At 38.8% G+C, this 26,509-nt stretch overlaps 2 protein-coding genes across 5 annotated transcripts; both read left to right on the top strand.

Moving 5' to 3' along the window:
• Positions 1 to 2,497: 2,497 nt before the first annotated feature.
• LOC122772974 (von Willebrand factor A domain-containing protein 5A-like) lies at positions 2,498 to 14,857 on the top strand. Of its 4 annotated transcripts, none has more exons than XM_044031317.1 (20): positions 2,498 to 2,518; positions 4,575 to 4,619; positions 4,975 to 5,177; positions 5,279 to 5,501; positions 6,075 to 6,241; positions 6,354 to 6,468; positions 6,574 to 6,746; positions 6,838 to 6,926; positions 7,053 to 7,197; positions 7,819 to 7,898; positions 7,976 to 8,090; positions 8,359 to 8,517; positions 9,638 to 9,741; positions 10,321 to 10,541; positions 10,668 to 10,727; positions 12,483 to 12,518; positions 12,802 to 12,906; positions 13,926 to 14,083; positions 14,322 to 14,445; positions 14,569 to 14,857. In XM_044031317.1, the coding sequence occupies exons 2-20, from the start codon at positions 4,580 to 4,582 to the stop codon at positions 14,646 to 14,648; spliced, it is 2,397 nt and encodes a 798-aa protein (XP_043887252.1). In that variant the 5' UTR covers positions 2,498 to 2,518; positions 4,575 to 4,579; the 3' UTR covers positions 14,649 to 14,857. The 4 variants fall into 4 exon arrangements, with proteins under 4 accessions (XP_043887252.1, XP_043887250.1, XP_043887249.1 ...); XM_044031315.1 differs by lacking the exon at positions 2,498 to 2,518 and adding an exon at positions 3,664 to 3,766; XM_044031314.1 differs by lacking the exon at positions 2,498 to 2,518 and adding an exon at positions 3,665 to 3,766 and having other exon boundaries at positions 6,066 to 6,241.
• A 1,256-nt stretch (positions 14,858 to 16,113) lies between these two features.
• Positions 16,114 to 26,209, top strand: LOC122772973 (von Willebrand factor A domain-containing protein 5A-like). The gene is made up of 20 exons (XM_044031313.1): positions 16,114 to 16,264; positions 17,228 to 17,272; positions 17,428 to 17,630; positions 17,732 to 17,954; positions 19,079 to 19,245; positions 19,358 to 19,472; positions 19,559 to 19,734; positions 19,827 to 19,915; positions 20,050 to 20,194; positions 20,561 to 20,640; positions 21,241 to 21,355; positions 21,442 to 21,600; positions 22,024 to 22,127; positions 22,427 to 22,647; positions 22,767 to 22,838; positions 23,202 to 23,267; positions 23,588 to 23,653; positions 23,925 to 24,085; positions 24,874 to 24,997; positions 25,099 to 26,209. The coding sequence occupies exons 2-20, from the start codon at positions 17,233 to 17,235 to the stop codon at positions 25,176 to 25,178; spliced, it is 2,406 nt and encodes an 801-aa protein (XP_043887248.1). The 5' UTR covers positions 16,114 to 16,264; positions 17,228 to 17,232; the 3' UTR covers positions 25,179 to 26,209.
• The last annotated feature ends 300 nt before the right edge of the window (positions 26,210 to 26,509 follow it).

Below are 26,509 nucleotides of genomic sequence, written 5' to 3' on the forward strand. Positions count from 1 at the left end.
GCTCTGCTTCAAAGCCTGCCTGAATAAGGCTGAGTCTGATGGAGAAGCAGCTTCAGATAGTAACTGGTCTGTGGGATCGTCTGACCTCAACTCTGACAGTGATTCAAAAGCTGAGTCAACAGTCCCTGTTAGGAAAAAAAACCCACAGCAGACTGGACTCTCATAGTTCTGCTTTTACTTGTAAACTATCATAATTACCAAAATCAATAACATAAAAAACATGCTATATTTTCCAGCATTTCCAGCCAGTGATAACATTGAATAATATCAAAATAAAACCAAGGACACTTGCAATAAATGTCATAAAGTAGCGTGTGGAGGTTGCATTGTTATGGAAGGTGGAAGTCACATGCATTGACTGCCAGTGTCATTTATAGTGCCAAAAAAAACAACCTTCTTAAATGTTTATAAAATGCTTTGATATACATATTTTGATTTATTAATGAACTCATATGTTTTAAGGGGAAATTACAAACAAAAAAAATACATAAAATAATGTATTTCGAATACAAAGCTGCTCCGATTTTTGTTGGTCAATTAATAATGCATTCTCTCACTTGTTAGAATTCACAATTTGTTTTCTCATGTTTACTATCCCCTATATACACATTACATATCTATTTATTTTCAGATAGTGCTTTATTTATTGAAATGACATGCATTCATCTGTGATCAAAATGATCTCTATGTTCAGTTCGTACATAATTTCCGGTAGTTCGAGATGAAATGGTTTATTTTATGTCAAACCACAACACACACACACAAACATGCTTTTCTCACGAAAGAGGTAGACAGGCGGTTGGAAAAAAAACACTTTACACACACTCAATCATGCACTGAGTGTATAACTCAAATCACGTAGCTGCACAAATAAAAGCCACAAAGGGAACTGCACCACGCTGTGTTAACAGCCAGTTGCCAGTGAACTGTGAGAGTGCTGCAGGTTACTGTGTACTTCATGTTTCCCTTGTGATAAATGAACTCAGTTTGGCCAGTTTGGATAGAAGTCACATGAGCCAATTGTGTTCCCCATCAATCAAATAAATCACAATCAAAAGAGGAACAACTTAACATCCTCAATATTTTGATAAGCTTCTAACATTTAAGTACAATTACAAACATTGTAAATGCACTTATTCATGTATTTGTTTGCCCTTTTTTCCACCAATTATTTATTTGTGTATTCATGGTAAGGTGAGGTAGCATGAAACACAAAACAAGACAAGACAATTACAAAACCAGACGTGTTATATTGCAAAAAAGAGCATATACTGTATGTACGTATATTGCATAAAGTTGAGGGGGACTCTTATCAAAAACAACAGTAACAACAATTACTATCACTATTTGTGTGAATGATAATGTTAAAAACAGGCTGCCAATAATAATGATAATAATATATGGTAGCATTGTTCTCCATGTAAACAACTTAATTGACAGATGTAAGTTTTGAAAGCTGATACTCTCGTAACTTGTGTGCTTATTGGCCTGTACAGATGTTTGACCAGTCTATGTTGTGGAGGTGACATAATCCACAGCTCTGGCAAACTAAAGAAGCTGTGGTGAAAGTATGTATGTGTAGATGCAGTGACGGTGAAGAGAAAGAGGGGAAAGTTAAAAGCCATCAGTGTCTGTGCTGAAGTGAGGCCTCAGTGTTTGAACGACTTGTTTGGGGAATCAGGCCTTCAGACCTAAATGTTTTTGTGCATATTCAAATAAAAACTGTGCACATGCTTACACTTTTTCATATTGTTATTTCAAGTATTTCTATTCTATTTTTCGTATTTCGTGCTTGCACGTCAATTTAGTTAAAAGCTGTCATATGGAATGCTGCAGTGGTTAGTGGTTTTAAAGGTCTTATGTGTAACATTTAGTAGGGGTCGCTAGAAATTGAATATACTACCCATATGTTTGTGTAAGTGAAATGGTTTCTGTGAATGCTTCTGTGAACTCTTTTTTTGCTCTCAAATCTCTTTTTATTCTGCAAAAATAGTGTTTATAGTCAACAGGCACTTTTGTATGTGGAGCTCATAGTCTACTGGCAGTTATTTAATTGTATGTAATTTTGTCTCATTTTCAAGGACAATCACAAGTGAATAAACATTAAAATATTAGGAGGAGGAGCAAGTTCCAGTGACTCTACAAGAATTGTAGACAGCTGGAGCTTGTTCCAGGTACAGGTGAATGTCTGCTGATCACTGATAGAAAGTCATCTATTGTGTACAACCGCAATGATGTTCAAATAATAACAATAAAAAAGAAATACATCTTGCACAGTAATTTTTTTTGTGTCAGGATGTTATGAGCATTCATATTTACAAATTTGCTTGCCAGCCAGTCCATGGTCAATGCATTTATTTTATTTAAAATCAAAATGGCCGCCAGGGGGCACTCACATACTTTTTGACGATTTCACAGTGTGACAGAGGTACAGTCCTCACATGAGTTACTGTGGAAGTCTCTTTGAGTGTGGACAAAGGGACAGAGGGACACACTCTGGCCGTTTCTCAATACTCAAGTAAGTATATACTTGGGAAGTATATACTTGAGAATTACGCTGGGAGTATATACTTGCCAAGTACGAGAGTACACAAGTATGTGACTGTTTCTCAATACTCAAGTAAGCAAGTGTTTATGTATTGTTCTGCTTTTTCAATGGTTCTGCAGCCTCATTACCGCCACCTACAGTGTTGATGAATGAACATATGAAATACTTTTAATAAATGCATATATATTGTAAATATAATAATAATAATTATTATTATTATTAAATATTATTGTAATATTTAACTTCATTTATTAATTTATTTCTATTAAAATATACAATACAAACAATACAATGTGGAAAATGGATATATTACAGCATTGTAGAGTAGTATATGTATATACACTATAAATATATAACTTGTACAAATATATACTACTCTTCATATCTAATATTTACATATTATATTTAAATATAGATACTATGACCGTGCGACTTTAATATAAATCAAAAATTCAGAGTTAAAATAAATAAAACAATAATATTCAAACTGTCAGGTCAAAACGTTTCCATTAAAAACAAAATAACACGTCAACAACAAATCTATGGATCACACCAAGCATGTAATGACAGCGACGTCTGAGCCAGCGGATCATTTCATCAGGACAGGCCGAGGTAACGCTGCTCTGTGCCGGGCACAGTGAGCGCCGAGCGTCCTCAGAGGCAGAGCTGATCACCTCCCGCAAACGTCGCTGCCAAACTATAAATACGTCATATCGTCATACACAAAGCACATGTTTGAATTCTAAATGACTAATTTCTCGCCTCAAATGATGGTAAAACTTTGTTCCGCGACACAGAAAAATATTTATTTCAGATTTCTATTTCTATTATCTGCTGCTATGCTCCGCCGAAATGTATTCTGGGATACATGGCCACCGATGCATACTTGGTAAAAATGGGCGGAGCGAGAACACTTCCGGGTTTGAGAACCGTCCTCGCTGTTCGCTTACTTGAGAATTGGAACAGCACTTGGACTGAGGCTGATGACGTTTTCAAGTACGGGAGTATGCAAGTACGCACAAGTATGGGTATTGAGAAACGGCCTCTGTGACTCAGCGAGGGTGAATGTATGAGGGTGGGGACTGGCACAAAAAACTCTAGCTGTAACAGGAAGTTTACAGTGGGTGTGTCTTTACTCTGCATTTATGTGTTGGTCTTTCGTAATCGACATTCGTCTGTCAGCTGTCTCAACCTGTGGTTGAGACTCTCCACACAAAGGTAGGATAACCAGGGATGGTAATAACCTACAGTTAAGAAGGAGAAGCTGCTTTTTGTCCAGGTTCAAAAACACTGGCGAGATATCGTTGATATGAAGTGTATTCATATGTTAAATTGTATCCATCTCTTCTTTTCATCTATTTATTTATATTTCATAAAGTGTTTGAGTGTAAATCTACTTCCTTGTCATCCCTCTATGATTCCCATGCGCGACATAAATGTCAATACGGGTTCTTGTTTTGGTTTGTTCATGCAGCATTAATTCAAGCAATCATTTCATATTAGTTTTATGTCTTTATGTGTAACATCAGGCAAGGCAGCTGTATTTGTATGTAGCACATTTCATACACAGAGGCAACTCAATTACATGAACAAAGTATCAGTTAGAAAATTGGAGACATTAGAAAAAACAACAAATAAAACCCAATTATAATGAAGCATAACAATACGATAGAGCACCATAAAACAATAGTTAACTTTAAAATGGTTAAAATAACATTAAGAATACATAACACGCAAAAACAGTGTTTTTCAATCTAATTTAATAAAAAAAAAAATTAATAAAGTTTTTCTTTAATCTCAGAATTGTTTTAGTTTGTTTTTTTTAACTTTCTTTCAAACAATCTTTTTTAATAATAATCTAAATGTTTGAACCTGGGTTTACAAATACTCACTTTTGGTGCTGATTTAAGTTCAAGGTCAACTATATTGTTTTAATTTTATGTATTCTGAATTGGTCACAATGTTATAGAGAAAAAACATTTTCCCTTTAGGGTATTAATGTCATTAAATGCACTTTGTTCCACAGGTACAATGGTCTGCTGTGGTTTACTGACTGCCCAGAAGGAACCAGGTATAAAGCCGTTAATAACTGACAAATCTCTTTTTAGTTCTCTTTTGACTTGAGTTACATCTGGTTCAAAAAAACAGATGTAACATGGCAATCAGCGATAACAGACTTAACCCCATTCTCGCAACAAGCCTCTCGCGCCCTCTGTTGGTCATAGTGGCAAGTGCAAATGTGGAAGCACAAACGGACAGACACAAAGAGCCACCAAGTGTGAAGTAAAAATGTGTTGCCTGTGCTGATGATCTGATCCTGCTTTAAATATAATGAGTAAAATGTTTTCAACTATTTTATGCCATCTGTAGAGAAGAACACAACACTTGTTACATTGTCGCTGTATTTCTTTATGCTTCTTGGTCAGTTCCTCTGAAGAGCATCGAGGTGGAGGTGGAGGTGAGGGACCATGTGGCTACAGTAGTCTCCACTCTGAACTACGAGAACAAGGAGGACAAACCAATCGAGGCTGTTTTTGTCTTTCCTCTGCCCGGAGATGCAGCTGTCTGTCATTTCAGTGCCAAAATTGGACAGACACAGATTGTAGCTGAAGTGAAGGAGAAACAGCAGGTGAGCTGGACAGTGAAGTTTCAATTCATTAGAATTGGTCTCAGAGTAAATATAGGGTTTGTTGCTCACAAGTGTTTGTGTGTTTGTCGTCTGTACTTCAGGCTCGTGAGGAGTATGATGATGCTCTGAGCTCTGGTCAGCAAGCCTTTTTATTGGAGGAGAGTGAGCAGAGTCCAGATATATTCACTCTGAGTGTGGGCAGTCTGCCTCCAGGAGAGAGCGCCTCCATCAGGCTAGAGTATGTCACTGAGCTGGCTGTGCAGGCCGATGATGGGCTGAGGTTTTGTCTGCCTGCTGTGCTCAACCCTCGCTATCAGCCTCAGGGTAGGAAACCCAGCCAACAGTCAATCACCACATTACACCTGTCAATACAAAGGCTTTTACAGGAACAGTCACGTGACAAGATGTTATGCCTGATTTTTAGCTTAGAATCGAAGTGTTTCTTTCACTATTTTACAATGTCTCCCAAAATACTGATTTTTAGGCACAACCACCTCTAGTGTTCACAGAGAATGTAATCTAATAAAAGAGAAAATGTCCCGAGAGCAGCACTTCTCTGGGTAAAAATGCCTTATTTAAGCCAGAGGTCAGACTGGTTTGAAATGACATAGAGGCAACAGTAGCTCTAACAACTTGTTACAATCAAGGTATGCAAAAAACCTCTGAACACACAGCGTGTCAAACCTTTAAGCAAATGTGCTAGAGCAGCAGGAGAACACGCTGGTGTCACCTTGTTTTAATTTCAAAGGGTCCTTTTAATTTACTTTAGACTTTTAATGTAATGCATCTTTAATCATAACATTTCAGTGAAACTGGAAGAGACTGCTTACTTTAGAGCTCCTTTATTTGTTAACTAAAATAATGATATATCACTTAAATTATTTGCAGAAAGCGGAGGCAGTGACGGTGCCAGTGTCCAGGTGACCTCTGTTCCAGCCTCTCTGGTGCCCTACAGTCTGTCTTTCTCTGCCCGAGTGTCCTCTCCTCGTCCAATCTGTAAAGTAGAGTCCAGCTGTTCCCTGGACCCTCTGCAGTACCTGAACACAGAGCAGACCCAGGCCACTGTAGGTCAAGTGCTAATGTGTGTGCTGGTGTGTGTGGTTGTTCCTCAACACTAAGAACAAACACTTGTGTGGCACTTTGCTGGTGTGAGTGAGTGTGCTGTGTGAACTGCAGGTCAAGTTGGCTGAAGGACACAAGTTTGACAGAGATGTTGAGCTGCTGATTTATTACAAAGATGCTCACCAGCCCACTGCTGTGGTGGAGGCAGGACTGGCCTCTGCAGAACCTGGTGAGTGCAAATTAGAGAGGTTGTAACCTAAAAAAAAAACATCAGTAAATTCATCTGATCCTTCAGCTGAGTGACATGTCTTGGAATAAATGATCTGCTTCTCAGGGACTCTGATGGGCAATCCAGTAGTGATGCTAAGCCTGTATCCTGAGTTCCCCCAGTCTTTGATGTCTTCACTCGCCTCATGTGGAGAGTTTGTGTTCCTGATGGATCGATCTGGGAGTATGGGTTCACGTATAAGGAATGAGGATCCTCAGACTCGCATTAGCAGTGCCAGGGTGTTTATTATTGTTTTATTCTGACCATAAAACCATTTGTGTTGTCTCTGACACAGGGTTAACTTTACCATTGTTTCTGTTCTGCCTTCAGGATACTCTACTGCTCCTGTTGAAGAGCTTACCAATGGGCTGCTACTTCAACATCTACAGCTTTGGTTCCAGCTATGAACACATCTTCCCGTACGTCACTTAGAGCCCATACTTTTTTTCATTACATGTTAAAGCTGCTGTAGGCAGGATTTTGTCCAGACGATGCCCCCAGAAATCCTGCTTTTCCATCTTGACACTTTGTATGTGTGATCACAGCAACAGCGTGGAGTACAGTGAGTCGACCATGGCCGAGGCTCTGAAGAAAGTGGAGGCAATGGAGGCTAATTTGGGAGGAACAGAGATCTTGAAGCCACTCAAACACATTTACAGCCAACCCTGCATTCCCAGTCAACCAAGACAAGTAACACTCAGACAAATGCACATTGTTGTACAGCATTCCTACTGAGGACATTCATCGACAACAACCTTTACCATCACAACTGTCCTACTATCCTAACACTAGATAGATAGATAGGTATTATAGACTACTTTATCCCATCACCAAATATTTACAGTATTTTATACAATTTTATTAATTCTTTCGGTTCTTAAGAATATGTCTCACTGGCTTTAAACGCATTTATGTTTTTTCTCCACTTTAATTCATCTGTTAGATAATTTAACCCCCGAGACTGAAACACACATACTTTTTATATTTGTCCTGGCAAACTGCATTTTTAAATTTAGTTTCCCTCTTAACTTATATCCGCCTTGAAAACAATGAAAACAATGACCTTGACCATAACCAGTTATTGCTTTACCCTAACTTTAACCAAACCACAATTCAATTCTTAGGCCCAAACCTAACCAGTTCCTCAGAAACAAAATCATACATGGTTATTTACACTCCCCACATAAAAGTCGGGTGTGTCACTACACTGGCAGCTTAACACTGCTTTCAAAACTATGTCGATGTTTTTCCAGGTGCATGTTTCTGGGTATGTCTTTGTGTAATGTCTATTAATAACTGTCCTCCCTGTAGGTTTTTGTTTTTACTGATGGAGAGGTATCCAACACCAAAGCAGTAATAGATCTGGTGAAGCAGAATTCAGGCTCCCACAGGTAAAAACCCCCAAAACTCAGTGTGTCCAATGCACCAGTGCTGCCTGTGTTTAACTCTAAACTGTACTGTATTGCAGGTGTTTCGCTTTTGGGATTGGGGAGGGAGCCAGCTCTGCTCTTATCAATGGGTTGGCCAAGGAAGGAGGAGGTCACGCTCAGTTCATCACAGGGACTGACAGGATGCAACCTAAAGTAAGAGAGACACAGAAAGGACAGTAGACATGATTGACTCAGTCATTGCACGTCTCACCTGCCGTGGAGACACAAGAGCATGTCCTGCTGGTTACTGGAAAAGAAACTGCTGTGAAAAGAAACAGAAAAAACGGAATCCGAAAACCCTCAATAGCATTTTAACTGTACTGTTTATTTTGAAGTTGTCTCAGCTCAGTTCTCTCTCTCGCTGATCCGCTCTAAGGTAACATGGCTGTGGTTTTGTGCTTGTTTTTCTTCCCCACCCCAGGTGATGCAGTCCCTGCGATTCGCTCTGCAGCCAGCAGTGGTGGACATCTCAGCCACATGGGATTTACCAAAGGGAGTGTCTGTCACTGTACTCTCTCCACCACTCACAGCACTTTTCCAGGGTCAGAGGTCACTGATTTATGCTCAGCTCACTGGAGAGGTAGGCGCATAGACATATTTACGAGGACGTCGCATTGACTGCTGGAGAATGTGTCAGTGTCGCCCACCGTCATTGGAGTGGCACTGAGAGCAACAAGGATGCTGACATTACTCTTCTGCTCCTTGGGGCTGTGCACTCTGCTGCATTTTTCAAATAAGATCCAGGGAATCTGTAGCCGATTGTACACAATGTGCACTCAGAGCTTTTTGTTCTGAAAAAGTCTACTTATAATGATTATATAGTGGACTTGCTCATACCAGGATGGTGGACACGCTGCAACAGTCAGACAACGGTCAGTGTGGCCTCAATACATATAACAGTATAACAGTCTATCAGCCTATTTTAATGTGCATTTTTGGTTAACTCATAAAATCAGGCTTAACATTTCCAACGATTTTTGAAATATCACATTAAAGTTTTTATGCTTGGGGGGGAGAAAAAGTATGCTATGTCAATTATAGGTAGATGCTTATGAGTCCCTCCTGCTTCTCCAATTTGCTGTACTGGACAAGACAGACACCAGATTCCTCCACATAGTGCATGAAGCAAATGTTTCTACAATGATGAGAACCGGCAACAAAATGCCACCATATATCGTGTGCCTTGTTATGTTTCTGTGTTGAAATGGACTTTGGTGGCACCATATACTTACCTTGGTGAACAAACCCTCAATATTCGCTTTACAGCAGTTGATGGAAACACACATTAATGCACATTTTGTTTCACTGAATCTTTGACAACTCTATTACAATTTGTGATACATTTTAATGGAAATGTAATAATTCCATGTTGCTAGAGCACTAGTTACAATAATTACATACGGATGTAGCAATTGACAGGACTGCACAGGTGGTGTAGTGGTTAGCACTCTTGGCCTTGGCACCAAGAAGACCCGGGTACACAACAGTTTCGGAAAAGGGCTGTGGGCTCTCCTAGTCCACAAACATGCAATATGGGAATTGGACACTCTAAATTGACTTTGAGTGTGAGAGTGGTTGATTGTTCGCCCTGTAATGGACTGGCAAACTGTCCAGGGTGTACCCCACTTTTTACCCTATGTCAGTTCAGATTTGCCCCGATGTAGCAATCATCATGGTTTCTAACACATGTTCTTCCACAGAGCTCAGAAGCAGCAGAGGGCAGTGTAACGTTGAAGTACTGTCTGGCAGGTCATCCTTCTCAGAACCAGCTGCCCTTCAGTCTCAAACCTGCCGAAGACACAGGGTAAAACAGCAATGTTGGATCAGATGATACAGTTTTACAATAATTGATTGTGATAACATGTCCATTGTTGGGATAATCATGAATGGGGATGATTAAAATTCAGTTGAACAGTGCTGGAACGCTGTCTCACAGCACACAGTCCTATTGATTTATTTGGAATTCCTGCAATGGGGAGCCTGCATGTTTGAAGTCATTCCAGGACCTCATGATTTATAACCTCGTTAAAAGCCTTATTTGTCCCTTTTAGATCTTCATTAAAAATGTACAACACAGTATATCCTCTATTTGATGCTAAAAAAAAGTTAGGTAAAGAGATTTTAATGATAGCGATATGATGTTTTCATCTTTCCATGCCTTCTCATACATCACTAGCAATAAAGATAATTTGTTGTACTTTAATTAAATGTATTATGGTTACTTACAATTTCCAAATACATGAATGTCAGAGTAAAACACCTAGAGCTCATGTTCATCACTGAGTTATGTAGGACTCTGTCTGCTCTGTTCTCTCATAGTAAGACACTCAAGGGTTTCTGATGTTTCTGATGTAAAGGTTTTTACTCCTGTCTCCTGTGGCAGGTTAACAGTGCACAGGTTGGGGGCTCGGAGTCTGATTCGGTCCCTGGAGATGAAGGAGAGAGAAAACACAGAAAAGCAAGATGGAGGCGTGAAGGGGAAGGTAGTGGAGCTCAGTGTCCAGTCAGGAGTGAGCAGCTCCTTCACTGCCTTCATTGTTGTCAACAAAGACAATGGTGAGCCGATTGAAGGACCTTTGATTCGCAGAAATATCCCAGCACCTGGTGAGTGTTTTTTGTCCAGAGTAAGAGCTTATGACAAACTTGAATAGTGTGCATTATGGCCTGTATAATACCATGTGTCATCGACTGGTGTAAACATGTACCGTCATCTTCATTTCCTTTGTGCAGGTAGGCATCGGTATATGATGCGCTGCTGTGCACCTATGATGGACAGTGTGACAGCATGTGGTGAGTATTTTTCATTGAAAATTAAAATGAATAACCCACCATGTTAAACTTGCTATAGCTGAGCAAAACTGGCACAGCTGAGACATTGACATCATGCCAGCTGTCATAACAGCTCAGACTCTCTCTATTTGACAGGGGTTCCCCGCAAGGTTATTAAAGTTAATGAAAACGAAAACTAAAATTGAAAAACTGAAATTATAAAATAAGACGATAAGTAACTGGAACTAAATTGTGTGTTTATAAAACTAACTAAAATAGTCTATGTAAATTTATTTATTTCATACATAATCCTTTTGGGTTCATATGAAGTGTATTTATTTTTTCTCTGCCGGCAATTCTGAAAGGTTTTATTTTCAATCATGATAAAATGTTTTCAACTTGTTTTTGTTTACAATGTGGGACATAAGGCGATGCAAGTTAAACACAACATTTGTTATGTTGTTAATTGGGTTGAGTTGGTTCATCTAAGTGAATCAGACCTCTAGTCTTGGGGTTTATTGGTTTTATTAATTGTTCTCATTTTTTTCCTCAGATTGAGCTCCCTGAGAAAAGCAATGTAATTGCAATGTGTCTTTTAAGGGTTATTTATTATTATTTAAGTTATGTTTATGTGTGTCTTTAGTCTGTTGGCTATTTGATTTTAATACTAACTGCATCCAACCTCAGCAGTATTATTCACATTTTGCACCTCAGGTTAGATTATATTTGATTCAGGGATGGTTGTTCATCCATCCAAATAAACCTTTAAAATAGCATATTTTGCTGGGTTTTTATGACACAATATGTATTATGACCTTTTTGCATCTTGCACCTGGCTAAACTAAAACTAACACTAAAATGTATCAAAACTAAACTAAACCTAAGCATTTACAAAAAAGAGAAACTAATAGAAACTAATAAAAACTAGCAAATACGCTCTAAAATGAATTTAAACTAAGTCATTTTAAAAACAAAAAGTCAAAACTTAATAAAAACTTAAACTAATGAAATATCCAAAACTATTATAACCTTGGTTCTCCACACCTGGGTTGTTTACTGTTACCTACTTCTTTCTGTTCCTGGAAATGTCAACATGCTAACACATCGCAATGACGGGAAAATAAAAAATAAACAAGATAATTAAGTTAATTGTGTTGGAGTCTGTAATTATGATGAAGTTGACATCCAAATTCTACCGGTGCTCAGAGCAACAATCATTTCCCTGAAGTTCACCCTTAACTGCTGAGTTACCGTCACTCTGCCTTTGAGTGTGTTTTAGAGCAGTGATCTGCCTCTGCCGTCCTCAGTATCTTTGGTGAACCAGTAAAATGCTCTACAACTGTTCATTTTATTATCTGTACATATCTGTACAGAGGAAGCCGGAGAACACACAGGGGAGAACATGCAAATTGCACACAGGCCCTTGTTCCGACCAGGTCGCGAACCTGGGTCTTCTTGCTGTAATGGCAAGATTGCTAACCACTACACCAACCACGTGGCCCCACCGGAGCTCTATACTGAGAAATACATAGAGTGTCGCATTCACTCTCACATTTACAATCTGCATGTTTTGGGATTGTGGGAGGAAGTTTGGAGTATATGTGCAGGGGAATACCCACTGCAGCACTGTGCAGCCTAATGTTTAACATCATCCATTAAATTCTTACAGTGTAGTTACAACATAGTGTAAATACAAGTCCTAACAATCATAGACGTGAAACTGACTGGGACAGTAATCCTGTGTTTGTTTGTTTTTCTCAATCTTCTTGCCCTTAGGCTTTGCTCCACAAGGTTTACCTGAAGTCCTTTCATGTGAGTAAAAGTCCATCGCAGGGCCACACACATAGAGACAAACAAACATTCAGTGCTAACCACTAAACCACCGTGTGCCCCCATTAGATTGTGTCTCATAAAATATCTAACAACATATTGTTTATTTTATCATCTGTACATTTCATCATGTTTATGATGATGTGATGTGTTATATAACACATGAACTGAAATTGTTTCAAGAAATTTGAAGATTTGTGATCGTCACACATTCAAGAGCCGTATCATTACACTGGCTGACATTTTGCTTTGTCATGACGACCAGGGAACAGTGGACACTCTGCTCTCTCTGCAGGTGCTAAAAGCAGAAAAAAAGGGAACATGTTTGGTGCCATGCCCAAACTAAAGAGCCAATGCAACTCTAAGCAATGTAAGTAGAACCATGCACTGCAGCTATGGCTTTCAAATATAAAACCAGCTCAGATGTTTGTTCACATTTACGAAACTTCCTTACTTTTCACATTAACAACAATGTACCTGAATCACATGCAAAATGTAGTGACCATTACTAAAGAAAAATAGTCTCAAGTGATTAAAGATGAATGTTTATAATTAAAGAAAATAAAAATGTACATTCATACCGGTAAAATGAAATAGGAAAAAATCCTAAGCATTTGTAAAAGAGCATCCATATGTTCAGTTATGACATTTATATTTGTTTTGAATGTATTATTTAACATAAATAAATAAATTCAATTTAAAACAAATCCCACCCCATTTGCCTTAGTTATATTATATGTTTATCCCGCTGCCTTAATAATGAGTGCTAATAGTAATAAAAAATAAGTATAATAATTTAATAAACAACTTGAAATACACACATCATCACATAGAAAGGGGTGTAGACAAATGGACCAAACAAAAACACAGACACCATGTAAAAATCGTGGAAAATTGCACGTAAATTACACCTAAGTAATGATTTGAAGAGACTTTCAGAGCAAAATCCAATCACAACAATATAATGTGTTACTATGATATTTGCTTTTCAGTTCTTTTAACATCACCTTGGACTTTTATCCTGTACCATCATCATCATCCTCCTCATGTCAAAATTTACTCTCACAATTCTTGTACATTTGTTGTTTATTGGCCTACACACAGTATCTACCAGTTCCTGCATAATTATCAAGTCAATAACTCTAACTTGAGGACTGTTAGTTTATTTGCAACACATGTCCATGCTATGCAACACAGCCATTATCTTATATTATAGGCTGATGACGCGTAAATCATCACGCTTAAAGCTTTAGGGGCAACACGACATTCTGGAAATACAGGTGTCATTATAACATCCATGCTCTTATACAGGTCAACACAGTCATGTTATAGTGATCGTAAATGATATATGAAAGGATGGATGGGCTTTTCCTGTGTGTTTTTCTTCAGCGAGCAGCAATGACAAAACTGAGGCCAAGATTTCCAAAGACCCGTTGCTTCAGCTGGTTTCCCTCCAGAAGGCCTCTGGCTGCTGGCTGCTTGATCCAGCTCTGGCTGCTGCACTGGGAAAAACCAGCAAGGAGGTGGAGCGGACAAAGCCTTCATCCGTGGGTTATTGCCAAAATCATACATATTTCATTGTTTAGGGACTTCCCATGTGCAAGGAACACTTGACCGTATACATTTGAGTATCATATCATGTTATTTCATTACAAACAAAAAGTTGTAATGGACCTAATGGACCCCTTTCCCCCCTGAGATACTTCATACACTTTCTTCTCTTTGATTTTCCTTCATGTTTTACTAAATCCACGTCATTCAGTTTCATGTGATTTGCTGAATTAGGTAAACCAGGAAGTGTGGGCTACACTGCTGGCCCTGATTTGGCTTAATGGCTTCAAGATGGATGCTAAGGAAGAGTGGGAGCTTCTGGGTCTGAAGGCTTTGTCATGGCTCCGTGCTCAGAATGGTATTATAATGGCTCCGAACTGCTGTTTTCTGTTTTTAACAGTGTGAGCTGGTTAAAAAAAAAAAAACTTTCCACATCAATCTCCTGAAGAAGCTAATTTTTTGTTGTTGTTATTTTTTTCAGCATCATGTGTGGCAGAGTGTATGGAGGCTGGAAACACACTGTTGGGCTGCAGTGTGCAGAAGGATGTCTTGGGCCTCTGAGGTGTTCTCACAGAAAACATCTCAGTTAAGAGCCAGTGTCTAATCTCAAACTGGCTCTCTACTATATAAAAAAAAGGTTCCAATCCTGTGCCAACTGCATTGTCGTCATTGCATGATAGTTTATCACCATTAATTCTCCTATTTTTTTCTATTTTCATTTGGTTAAAAATTATGGCTTCACTATAGTAAAAACTGATTTTTTCTCTTGATTTTGATCAATTTTGATTTTGATTTTGATGTAATAAATGAAATCATTTTTGTCCAGTCAACATCTTGGTGTGTTACTACTATACTAATATACGTCACCACAAGTGCTACATTCACAAAACCTGGCTGAAGTGACATGTCTGTCAGATTGTATTTGTTTTCAGAGCACACATTTTCTGTACACAGAAAAGCACTTGTCAATTTGCAGATTTTCATATGACACCTATGTTACTTTACTATGTGGCCATGTAGAATGAGTGAGAGAGGTCATTTCAGAATCATGTTGCTGTTTGCCTGCATGTATATGCCGAATGTCGTCATCATTAACATGCACCAGTAATGCTGCAAACCTGAGTTTGCACGTGAGTGCTTCGTAGAGGTTCTCTGGTAAACACGTGTCAAACGCAATTGTGCTCCACCATTGAGACACTTATCAAGCTACCTGGCCTGTAATCATTAAATTAATTTGCATTTTGAAAACACAGCGACCCAGAAGGGGGAGTTATAAGGGGGCTCAGCTCCTCATTTGTATTTTGCTCCCTCATATGTTGTGTAATAATTATTGAGTACAGCACATTATTGGCTAAGATACACGTGACTACAAGCCTGTATGTGCTGTTCTACTGGAAAAACAGCAGATGAAAAGAAAGCAGGTAAGACAGATGGAAATTTTAGTGGCAGTAAAATACTGTAATTGTCTAGGTTTTTCTGTGTAAGAAATCTTTAAAAATTATAATTTCACTTTGGCAGTAAATGATGAGGACAGGTGACCTTTGACCCATTTTGACTGATACAATATTATGTGTTTTCATACTTTATTTTGTCAGCACTTTAATTTGTAAATGTTTTCCTATAATTAAAATCAATTAGAGATGAGAGATGAGGTTAGATTTATGCCCCCTGTCCTTTGCGACACAAAAAGTGTTAAAAAAGTAAAACTAAGTAACTTTTACTCTGACTAAAAGCCACTTTTTTACTTTAACTTGAGTACATATTTACTAAAGAACTTTTACTTTTTTACTATTTTTTTTTCAAAACAGTGGTACTATTACTTGAGTATAATATTTCAGTTATCTCTCCACCTCTGCCTGTGTTTAAATATTACTTTATGTTACTCTTAAAAACTTAAAATGATAATTTAGACAATGAAATTGTTATGAAACAGCACATTTATATGTAACTCTTACTGTTAAAAAATGTCTGAAGGGACCATTGCCTGGCACAAGTTTGGACACCCCACCACTAGGTGGCAATGTTGTAGAAATACAACTCAAGGCTCCAGCCGTGAGGCGTGACTGGCACTTTCACTTTTAACAAATAACTTAAATAACCTTTTTCGAACGCACAAAGAGAGGACTCTGGTCAGACATTCTCACTGTCCCACACTCCAAACTGTCCACACGTCACAGGTAAGCTGTTCATGGGCATGTATCGCTTTTTTTCGTGAAATAAGAGGAAGCGAATACAACACAGTTTGCTCACATCTACCATTTTAGACAAAGTAGAGTGAATACCGAATGATATTAATATTGTGAGTTTACTGTTGTAATGTCAGTCCTGATATTTAAGTTTTCAGGAAGATGTAAATAGACGAGACATTAGAAACGGATGCAATAATAATCGCTGCGTAGTGTCACACTGGTTGTACGTATAATGTCATAGTAATAAAGTCAGCTGAGTTTGTTTCTGTCCCGTCAGTGAGTGAGTGAGTTTGTGACACACTGACCCGTCAATACAGTCAGCTTTTAATTAAATCAATTCCCACTGTGGTCTAATCGATCAAACAAGAACAAAAACTAATCAAGGAAGTAGAGACAAGAGTGCAGATCTCTGACAAAGGTATGCATTATTTTCAGTGTTGATTAATATCAATTGATAGATTTTTGATTGTTGAAGCTTGTTAAATGATGAGTATTTTCTTAATTTCTTTGCTCTGGATAACAAAGAGTAGGACAAACATCAACAAAGACCAGAAAGGCAGCATGTTTTTTTTTTTCTTGATTCCTGTGAAACTGTCCTGTCTGCCTTCCACTTACTACAACAGCATTCAAATTAAAAGACAAGAGAAAAGACTGTCATTAAACAGTTTCCTTCTCAAGTGGGGGACATACTGCACTTGAGCCTCGTACAGGTGTTTTTCCTTCTTATACATTTCATGCTAAAAGAATGAAATGAATATTTCTAATAATAGTTGATCCCCATCCTTCCAGTTTGTTCAATATATCATTCTCTTAGCTGTTACACAGTAACAGTTTGCAGTATAATTGATAAGGCAGATTACTAGATAATAGTAGAACAGTATCACCAATAATGTCATCCAGGTGTTGTATACTTTTCCTGTTTCATGTCATTAATTGTAATTTGCTGCACAGGTACAATGGACTGCTGTGGTCTACTGACTGTCCAGAAGGAACCAGGTACAGAACCGTGAGAAAAGCTCTCGATTTTTTTATTTTTTTTGTCTATTGTGATAATGTGATCCTGCTTTAAACGGTTTAATATTCTTTATGGTGAAGAACACAACACTTTTTCTGTGACATAGTCGCTTTATTTCTTTATGCTTCTTGGTCAGTTCCTCTGAAGAGCATCGAGGTGGAGGTGGAGGTGAGGGACCATGTGGCTACAGTGGTCTCCACTCTGAACTACGAGAACAAGGAGGACAAACCAATCGAGGCTGTTTTTGTCTTTCCTCTGCCCGGAGACGCTGCTGTCTGTCATTTCAGTGCCAAGATTGGACAGACACAGATCGTAGCTGAGGTGAAGGAGAAACAGCAGGTGAGCTGGACAGTGAAGTTTCAATTCATTACAATGGATCTTAGAGTAAACATAGAGAATGTTGCTCACGAGTGTTTGTGTGTGTGTCATCTGTACTTCAGGCTCATGAGGAGTATGATGATGCTCTGAGCTCTGGTCAGCAAGCCTTTTTATTGGAGGAGAGTGAGCAGAGTCCAGATATATTCACTCTGAGTGTGGGCAGTCTGCCTCCAGGAGAGAGTGCCTCCATCAGGCTGGAGTATGTCACTGAGCTGGCTGTGCAGGCCGATGATGGGCTGAGGTTTTGTCTGCCTGCTGTGCTCAACCCTCGCTATCAGCCTCAAGGTAGGAAACCCAGCCAACAGTCAATCACCACATTACACCTGTAAATACAAAGGCTTTTTATATGCAGATTCTATGTCTTTGTTTAGCTTTTGCTGCATGAAATGGACTATTTATTTTGACTGTAAGTGTTTTTTCTAGTATACTGAAGAGATGTTATTCAGACAGTTGGTTTGACTATTAGTAAAAATGTCTTGAAATCTATTGGATGCATCTCCTTTCACTGATTGGCACATAATTGTATAGTGTAGAGTGTTTGAAAGACGTCTTCTCTTATTGCACCATGGACAAGTCAAAATCTGTGGTAGCAAACATAGAACACTATAAATAGCTATACTATGTACTATACTATACTCTCGAGTATGTGACTGAGCTGGCTGTGCAGGCTCATGGTGGTTTGTGTTTTTTTCTGCCTGCTGTTCCCAACCCTTTTTAACATCCATCTTTGTTGGAAGTGGAAGGGACGTTCTTGCTCTTACACAAGAGGTTCTTATGAGCAATCAGCAGCAATTGAAAGTATTTAATATGTTTTATTTTAAAATAAAACAGCTCTACAGGGTGTGGCAGAACGATACAATGTGATCAACAGTGAACAGTACATTATCTTTTTAGGAATAAGTCTACCTCCTGTGAAATGTCCATAGCCAAAAATTGGTAGGCCTATTTACACCACTGTATTTTAGCATCGGTCAGAACATTTTTTTCGGTGATACGTGGTATAAAAATTTGAGAACCACTGTTCAAAGCCACATTCATGAGAAAGGGACAGACAACTTACTGTACAGTGTACATTGCCTCAGACAATACAGCTCCCTTAAAACTGATTGTAAAGCCTGAAAGCAAAGCTCCTGCTGAAGAACATTTAATGATGTGCTTGCGCCCATGTTCATGAGATCTGGAAAATGACTGAGAACTCATGAGAACAAATTCACCGTCCTTCACAGGGTGACTTGAATTCACCTTTAGGGACAGTGTGAGTGGTCATTATGTCACCGCTTCAAAACAATCAAAGTTTGTTGAGTTATTTTGATGAAGAGCATGTGAAACTATCTTCCTTTCTTTCTTTTTTTTTTACTGTATATTAGGGGCACTGGTTGAGTTTTATCTGTGGTGTCATATTGTTACAGGCAGTGACGGTGCCAGTGTCCAGGTGACCTCTGTTCCAGCCTCTCTGGTGCCCTACAGTCTGTCTTTCTCTGTCCGAGTGTCCTCTCCTCGTCCAGTCTGTAAAATAGAGTCCAGCTGTTCCCTGGACCCTCTGCAGTACCTGAACACAGAGCAGACCCAGGCCACTGTAGGTCAAGTGCTAATGTGTCTGCTGATGTGTGTGGTTGTTCCTCAACACTAAGAACAAACACTTGTGTGGCACTTTGCTGATGTGAGTGAGTGTGCTGTGTGAACTGCAGGTCAAGTTGGCTGAAGGACACAAGTTTGACAGAGATGTTGAGCTGCTGATTTATTACAAAGATGCTCACCAGCCCACTGCTGTGGTGGAGGCAGGACAAGCGTCTGCAGAACCTGGTAAGTGCAAATCGGTCAGGCTGTTACTCTGTATTGAAAACATGTTTTCCTTTAAGTTACATTTATATTTATGGTATGTGTCTCAGGGACTCTGATGGGCGATCCAGTAGTGATGCTGAGTCTGTACCCCGAGTTCCCCCAGTCTGTGACGTCTTCACTCGCCTCATGTGGAGAGTTTGTGTTCTTACTTGATCGGTCTGGAAGTATGGATTGTTCCATCAATAACATCATGCATCAAGAAACTCGAATTGGCAGTGCAAGGGTAGTCAGCAAAGGGTTGACTTAATTATGATTATCATTGTGTTGCTCTGTCACACTATTATCCTCAGTATATCATTCATCTCCTTCCTTCAGGATACTCTACTGCTCCTGTTGAAGAGCTTACCAATGGGCTGCTACTTCAACATCTACAGCTTTGGCTCCAGCTATGAACACATCTTCCCGTAAGTGACCCCTGTGAGAGACTCTGTCCACAATTGTTTTTTTTTAGTCCAACTAAATTTGTAGGAATAAACGTTTGACCAAATCAGTTCAGTGTGGACATAATAAAGTATATCATGTATGTTTCTTATGACAGTAAGAGTGTGGAGTACAGTGAGACAACCTTGGAGGAAGCATTGAAGAAAGTTAAGGAGATGAATGCTGATCTGGGAGGAACAGAGATCCTTGAGTCCCTCAAACACATTTACAGCCAAACCTGCATTCCTAAGCAACCTAGACAAGTAACACACTCACAATCTTTTTTTCTTTTTTTTTTTGAACACACAACACATTAATGACTGCTGTCTTGGTGTGCTGAAAGCTTTCCTGCATTTGTTGCAAGGTGTTTAATGGATGAAGTGCTTGACATCTGGCCTTTTCAGAGCAAACAATGGACTAGAACCACAGTAGATTAGTTGGAACAAACAGTACATTATTTAATATGTCAAAAATGCCTTGATTGATCTTTTTCTATTGCTCCTGCAAGAACAACCTCGAAACTCAAACTTACTGCACCTATGTTATTGTTCATATTTCATTGGGCTGTTTTTAGTTCATGTGATCGATGTCTGGGTGTGTGACCTCTATGTAAACTGTCCTCCCTGTAGCTTTTTGTCTTCACTGACGGTGAAGTGTTCAACACAAAAGAAGTTCTTGATCTGGTGAAGAAGAATTCAGGCTCCCACAGGTAAAACCACAAACACAAACCACATTATTGAAATGTGTATAGTAATTTCCACCCAAAGATTGGACTGGTATTTTACAGTATAAGTGGAGGCAAGAATCAAATTTCAAGTCCAAAACTTTTTCTCTTTCTTTTCATCATCATGGTTTATCTGGCTATAGAATAAAAAAAAGAAAGTGATATAATCAGTGTATTTTGTAAAGCCTGGACTGAAAGATGGATAAACATGATTGGCTCTCATTGATCTTTAGTATCATTAAAATAATAATAATAAAACCTTCTGTTAGTTGTGTTTGTTTCTCCTCTGCCATGCATGTTAAATTAAACGTGTGATGTAATAGTTTTGATTTCCAGATCAGAGAAATCAGAGATCGCTGGGATATGTTTCTCTAAGTGACAGTTGTTTTTATCAACCACATCTATCTACTCTACTGTATGTCTGATAATTCATACACTGAGGTGGTGAGATACGACCTTTTCGTGAATCACAGGCAAACCTTGTTGCTTGATGGTTTCTGTAGTTCTACTACAGTTTGATGATTGCCAGTTTGACCCATGCACCGGTGCTGTCTGCGTTAAACACACAACTATACTGTATTGCAGGTGTTTCTCTTTTGGGATTGGGGAAGGAGCCAGCTCTGCTCTTATCAACGGGTTGGCCAAGGAAGGAGGAGGTCATGCTCAGTTCATCACAGGGACTGACAGGATGCAACCTAAAGTAAGACAAATAGCACAAATGGAAAGGTTTTAATAAAAATGTAACCCCCATGTTTAAGTTTTGACAGATGTTATGATTCTAATTAGGTGATGCAGTCGCTGCGATTTGCTCTGCAGCCAGCAGTGGAGGACATCTCAGTCACATGGGCTTTGCCCAAGGGAGTGTCTGTCACTGATCTCTCTCCACCAATCACTACAATTTTCCAGGGTCAGAGGTCACTCATTTATGCCCAGCTTACTGGACAGGTAGGAGCAATGCCAGTTCAGAGAAGAGCATGTCTCTGGTTAGATTTGTGTCCTGGTGTTACAAACACAGAAGTGTTGAATGTAGAATATAATGCATATATGCACATGTAGATTGTATTTTTTTTTCCATTCCATATTTTCCATTCAAGAAAACAATAAAACAAACTCTTTCTTTATCTGGTTGGCATGACACACTAGTACTTACCATAGAATACGTCATTAAACATATTAAAAGCATTACAAATTAAAATACCTCCACATTCTATTGAATATTCCACCTATATCAAACTGCTATCTAAGATGTTATGTAAGGTGTCCTCAGCATTCCATATGAAATCTTTTTTCTTTTGTACATTTTCAGGTTTTAAAAAAAGTTTTGCTTTGTAACACCATGTAACTCTGTAACATGTAACTCTTCCTCAGACCTCAGAGGCAGCAGAGGGCAGTGTGATGGTGAAGTACAATTTGGCAGGTCATCCTTCTCAGAACCAGCTGCACTTCAGCCTCAAACCTGCACAGGACACAGGGTAAAACAGCTGTTGAGTAGTTGTTTTTTTATTCAGAAACTGACTTCATAATTATGTGTTTATTTAGGCTGTGTGAGGTCAGTCTGCAGCACTTTGAGTTTTTTAACAGTGTAAACTAAAGGAAAAAAAACAACTTGAATAACAGAAAACATTAGAATACCTCAGCAATTTTGGCCCAGTAATAACATCCATCTTGGCCTGCCTGCAATCCTTTAAACAAGATTAAGCCAGCTGTAGATTTGTATTTTGGGTTCACAGAAATATCAGCTCTTCTTGTGTCCACTGACTTGTGTGTGCAGATTAACAGTCCACAGGTTGGGTGCTCGGACTTGGATTCGTTCCCTGGAAGGGGAGGAGAGGGAAAACGAAGGAGAACTTGATGAGGGTGTGAAGAAGAAGGTGGTGGATCTCAGTGTCCAGTCAGGAGTGAGCAGCTCCTTCACTGCCTTCATAGCTGTGAACAAAGGCAACAACGAGCCGATTGAAGGGCCTCTGACGCGCAGAAATGTTCCAGCACCTTGTGAGTAAAATCGTTGCGCACTCCCATCAACAATACAACTCATGTGCCATAGACTGATTAAAACAAGGTGATTTTTCTTTTTTTTTTAAGTGTGCCATGTCTTCTTTATTTTCTTTTAGCTTTCATGATGATGTCTTGTTTGCAGTCCGGTTATATGGCTGCTCCCCAAATGATGCCTTGTGTAGCTTACAGTAAGTAACGGGTTCAGCCCAAAAACATTTGAGAGTGATACTAAATCTTACACACTGGATCTCTAAGATTGTCTACCGCTTTATCCTCCACACAAGTGTCACGCAGGGCTGGATCCAATCCCTGAAATGATTCTTTTTAATGTTTTAAGATTTCTTAATTTACAATTCTGTAACTAATAAAGAAGTTTTGACTTTGAATCTAGACTGTTCATTCACTGAATGCTGGTGAACATTTAGGTCCTGAAGCTGACAATATGAGCAAGTTAACCACCACCAGCTCACAAACATTGGACTGAACTGTTTCTCTATTAGGAATCTAAAGTATGATTTTGCCATTCTAACAATATATCTTTTCTAAATCAGGTGCCTGTGCTTCATTTGATATGGTAGGAGACTGTGATATTGGGGACAGCAATGCATGTTATGAAGGTATCTGATTTTATATGTTTAACACCCACTGATATGTTTCATAAACTACTAACAGTTTGCACTAATAATAGGTTAATGTGTTTAATTATGGTTTAGGTGTAATGTGGAAAACTGTGCATAAGCTACTGTATATCTGTATGTAAATAGTGAGGTGATTTTGACTATTTAAGTGGCTCACATAGATAGCCATGTGAGCTATCTATGTGCTCACAATAATAAGTTAACCACCACCAGCTCACAAACATTGGACTGAGCTGTTTCTCTATTAGGAATCTAAAGTATGATTTTGCCATTCTAACAATATATCTTTTCTAAATCAGGAGCCGGTGCTTCATTTGATATGCAAGAATACTGTGATATCGGGGACACAAATGCATGTTATGAAGGTATCTGATTTTATATGTTTAACACCCACTGATTTGTTTCTTAAACTACTAACAATTTGCACTAATAATAGGTTAATGTGTTTAATTATGGTTTAGGTGTAATGTGGAAAACTGTGCATAAGCTACTGTATATCTGTATGTAAATAGTGAGGTGATTTTGACTATTTAAGTGGCTCACATAGATAGCTGCTCAACTGGTCAGTCTACTATAACTGTACCAGTTTGAGCTGAACCATGTTCACTTATCTTTGCTCTTTTTGTTTTTGCACAGACTTAGTTTGTGGAGTTGTTGAAGACAAGCAGATTTCCACAGACCCTTTCCTGGAGTTGGTTTCCCTCCAGAAGGCGTCTGGCTGCTGGCTGCTTGATCCAGCTCTGGCTGCTGCACTGGGAAAGACTAGCGAGGAGGTGGAGAACACAAAACCTTCAGCTGTGAGTCCATGATGAAAATACTGACCCAAATTAAAGCAATGATATGTCAGTTTAAGTAAGCAACAGCACCCCCTGCAGCCACAATTGATAGTTGAATCTGCAGAGCTCTGACTTGAGCTGTAGTGTTTATTATATACAGAAAACAAAACTTATTATCAATCTATTGAGAAGTGCAAGCCACAGAATATTTATTCCTGTTGCTGTAACAAACACACCAAACTCCATTTGTTATTCAAATTCAAATTTCCTTGTTGAATGTTGAATCTGTTTTAAAGAAGTTCCATGATGCTACTAAGAAAATTATTTATTTGAAAAACAGATTTCAACACATGGGTCCTGGGGACCACTGCCTGGTATGTTCTAAATGTTGCTCCAACAGACCTGATTCAAATGAGTGGGTTGTTTTTTTGCAGTGGTTGGATTCTGCTGACAATTTAAATGTTCAGATGTGTTGCAAAGGAGGTTTGAAAATATGCAGGGCAGTGTGTCCCCAGGACCAGGCTTGATAAACACTGGTTTACATTAATGCCACATACTCATAATACAGATTTGACTACATATTTGCACTACATACAGTATATAACATAAAGAATAGTCTTGTGCCTTATACAAAACTTGCTAGCATAACTTACAGTAACAGAAATCAGTATTTCACCTGCTGGGTCCTTATTTGAGCTAGAAAAAAACCCACAACCATCAGTAATATATAATTATTTTGTTATATCTTACAAAATAACACAACATCTGAATATCTGTATATTCTTTGTGTTGGACTTTGTGTGTTTTAGGTAAAGCAGGAAGTATGGGCGACCATTTTGGCTCTGATCTGGCTTCATGGCTTCAAGATGGAAGCTAAGGAAGAGTGGGAGCTTCTGGCAATGAAGGCCGTATCATGGCTCCGTGCTCAGAATGGTAATAATCATCAAGTGGCGATCTGTTGTTTAACTTCAGTTCAAACAGTGTATTATGTTTTAAAAATGACTTGTTTTTGGTGTGTGTTTTTTTTATTCCAGCACCATGTGTGGCAGATTGTGTGGAAGCTGGAAACACACTGTTGAGTTACAGTGTGCAGAAAGATGCCATGGGCCTGTGAGCATTTTTAATAAATGGGCATATTTTTTGGCACAGGTTCATTAGACACATGCAGTATCTACTTTAAACATATATGGTACGTAGATGGTGTGCAAAAGACATCATGGTTGCAATGTAATGTAGATGCTTCATTGGTCACTGGATCATATCTCAGTGTTGTAACTGTATCAGATCAGACAAAACTGACCTAACACAGTCCCAGACATTTTATATTGGTTGTCTGCATAAAAGGTTTCCTTGCTTGAAAAACATCCCTTTTCATAATTCTCGACAGTAGTCCATGGGTGAAGTTGGCCCTTGAGAGGTCATACAAAATAATTAAAGAAATCTTTACCTTTCTGGCATTTTTACACTTTTCTTTTGTAATCTTAAATTGCACCTAATAAGCATATGGCACACTCAAATGTTGAGGTAGGCAGAGTTGTTCATTTTCAAATTTTTACCAAGTGCTGTTATTATCTTTTATTATACTCACTGCATATTTGAATGCTCATACTCGTGCTAACAAAGAGTGGAATAACACATGGAAACATAAAGACACATTGATGCGGTCAACAAAAGCTACAACAGCAAGCGGTGAACTGGTGAGAGCAATCATGTATTGACACATACTCCTGATAGTGTCACACCCATCACCTATGTGCCAATCCCAAGTGCGCACCAATTAAAGCATTCAATAAGAAATTAATAAAATATCCAAAGCCTAAATTTATGGCTCCTACACCACCCTGTACACGTATATGTTACAGGCCAGGCTTGCTTGGTCCAATATAGATGGTTCTTTGTCATAACAACAGGTAGAAGTGGCCATTGTGGCATCTTTTGTATTTGTATATGGTCACTGGTACATTTATTCCATTTTACAACCATAACATTGCATTTTAATCTCTGCAGTATATATATTTTATGTGCCTTGGTGTATTTGCACTATACTGTACCCAGTTAAGTCCAGCCATGTCAGACATAAAGACAACATGTTCTTCAGTTTTATGTATTTAATGTTGCTTTTCATTAAAAATTAAAAACATTAAAGTTGCCTTGTTGTGTATCAAGTAGTTGAGACCAATTAGGCCTGGTGCCATAAGGCAGGGGTCTCAAAGTTGCGGCCCGGGGGCCACATGTGGCCCTCCAATTGATTTCAAGTCGATTCAAGGGAGCTTAGCTCCGCATATGTATATGTTGCTCCTTCGGTAAGCTTCTTGCGTCTCAAATATTACAGGACTTGGACAGTGGAGGAGACAGACACAACATCTCAGTTAGTTCTGTTGCCTGCCTGATTTTTGTGGTTGCAAATTTCAGGCCCTGTTTCCATTTACTTACTTACTTTAATGA

The sequence above is a fragment of the Solea senegalensis genome, linkage group LG8 (genome assembly GCF_019176455.1).
Source record: "Solea senegalensis isolate Sse05_10M linkage group LG8, IFAPA_SoseM_1, whole genome shotgun sequence".
Lineage (NCBI taxonomy): Eukaryota > Metazoa > Chordata > Actinopteri > Pleuronectiformes > Soleidae > Solea > Solea senegalensis.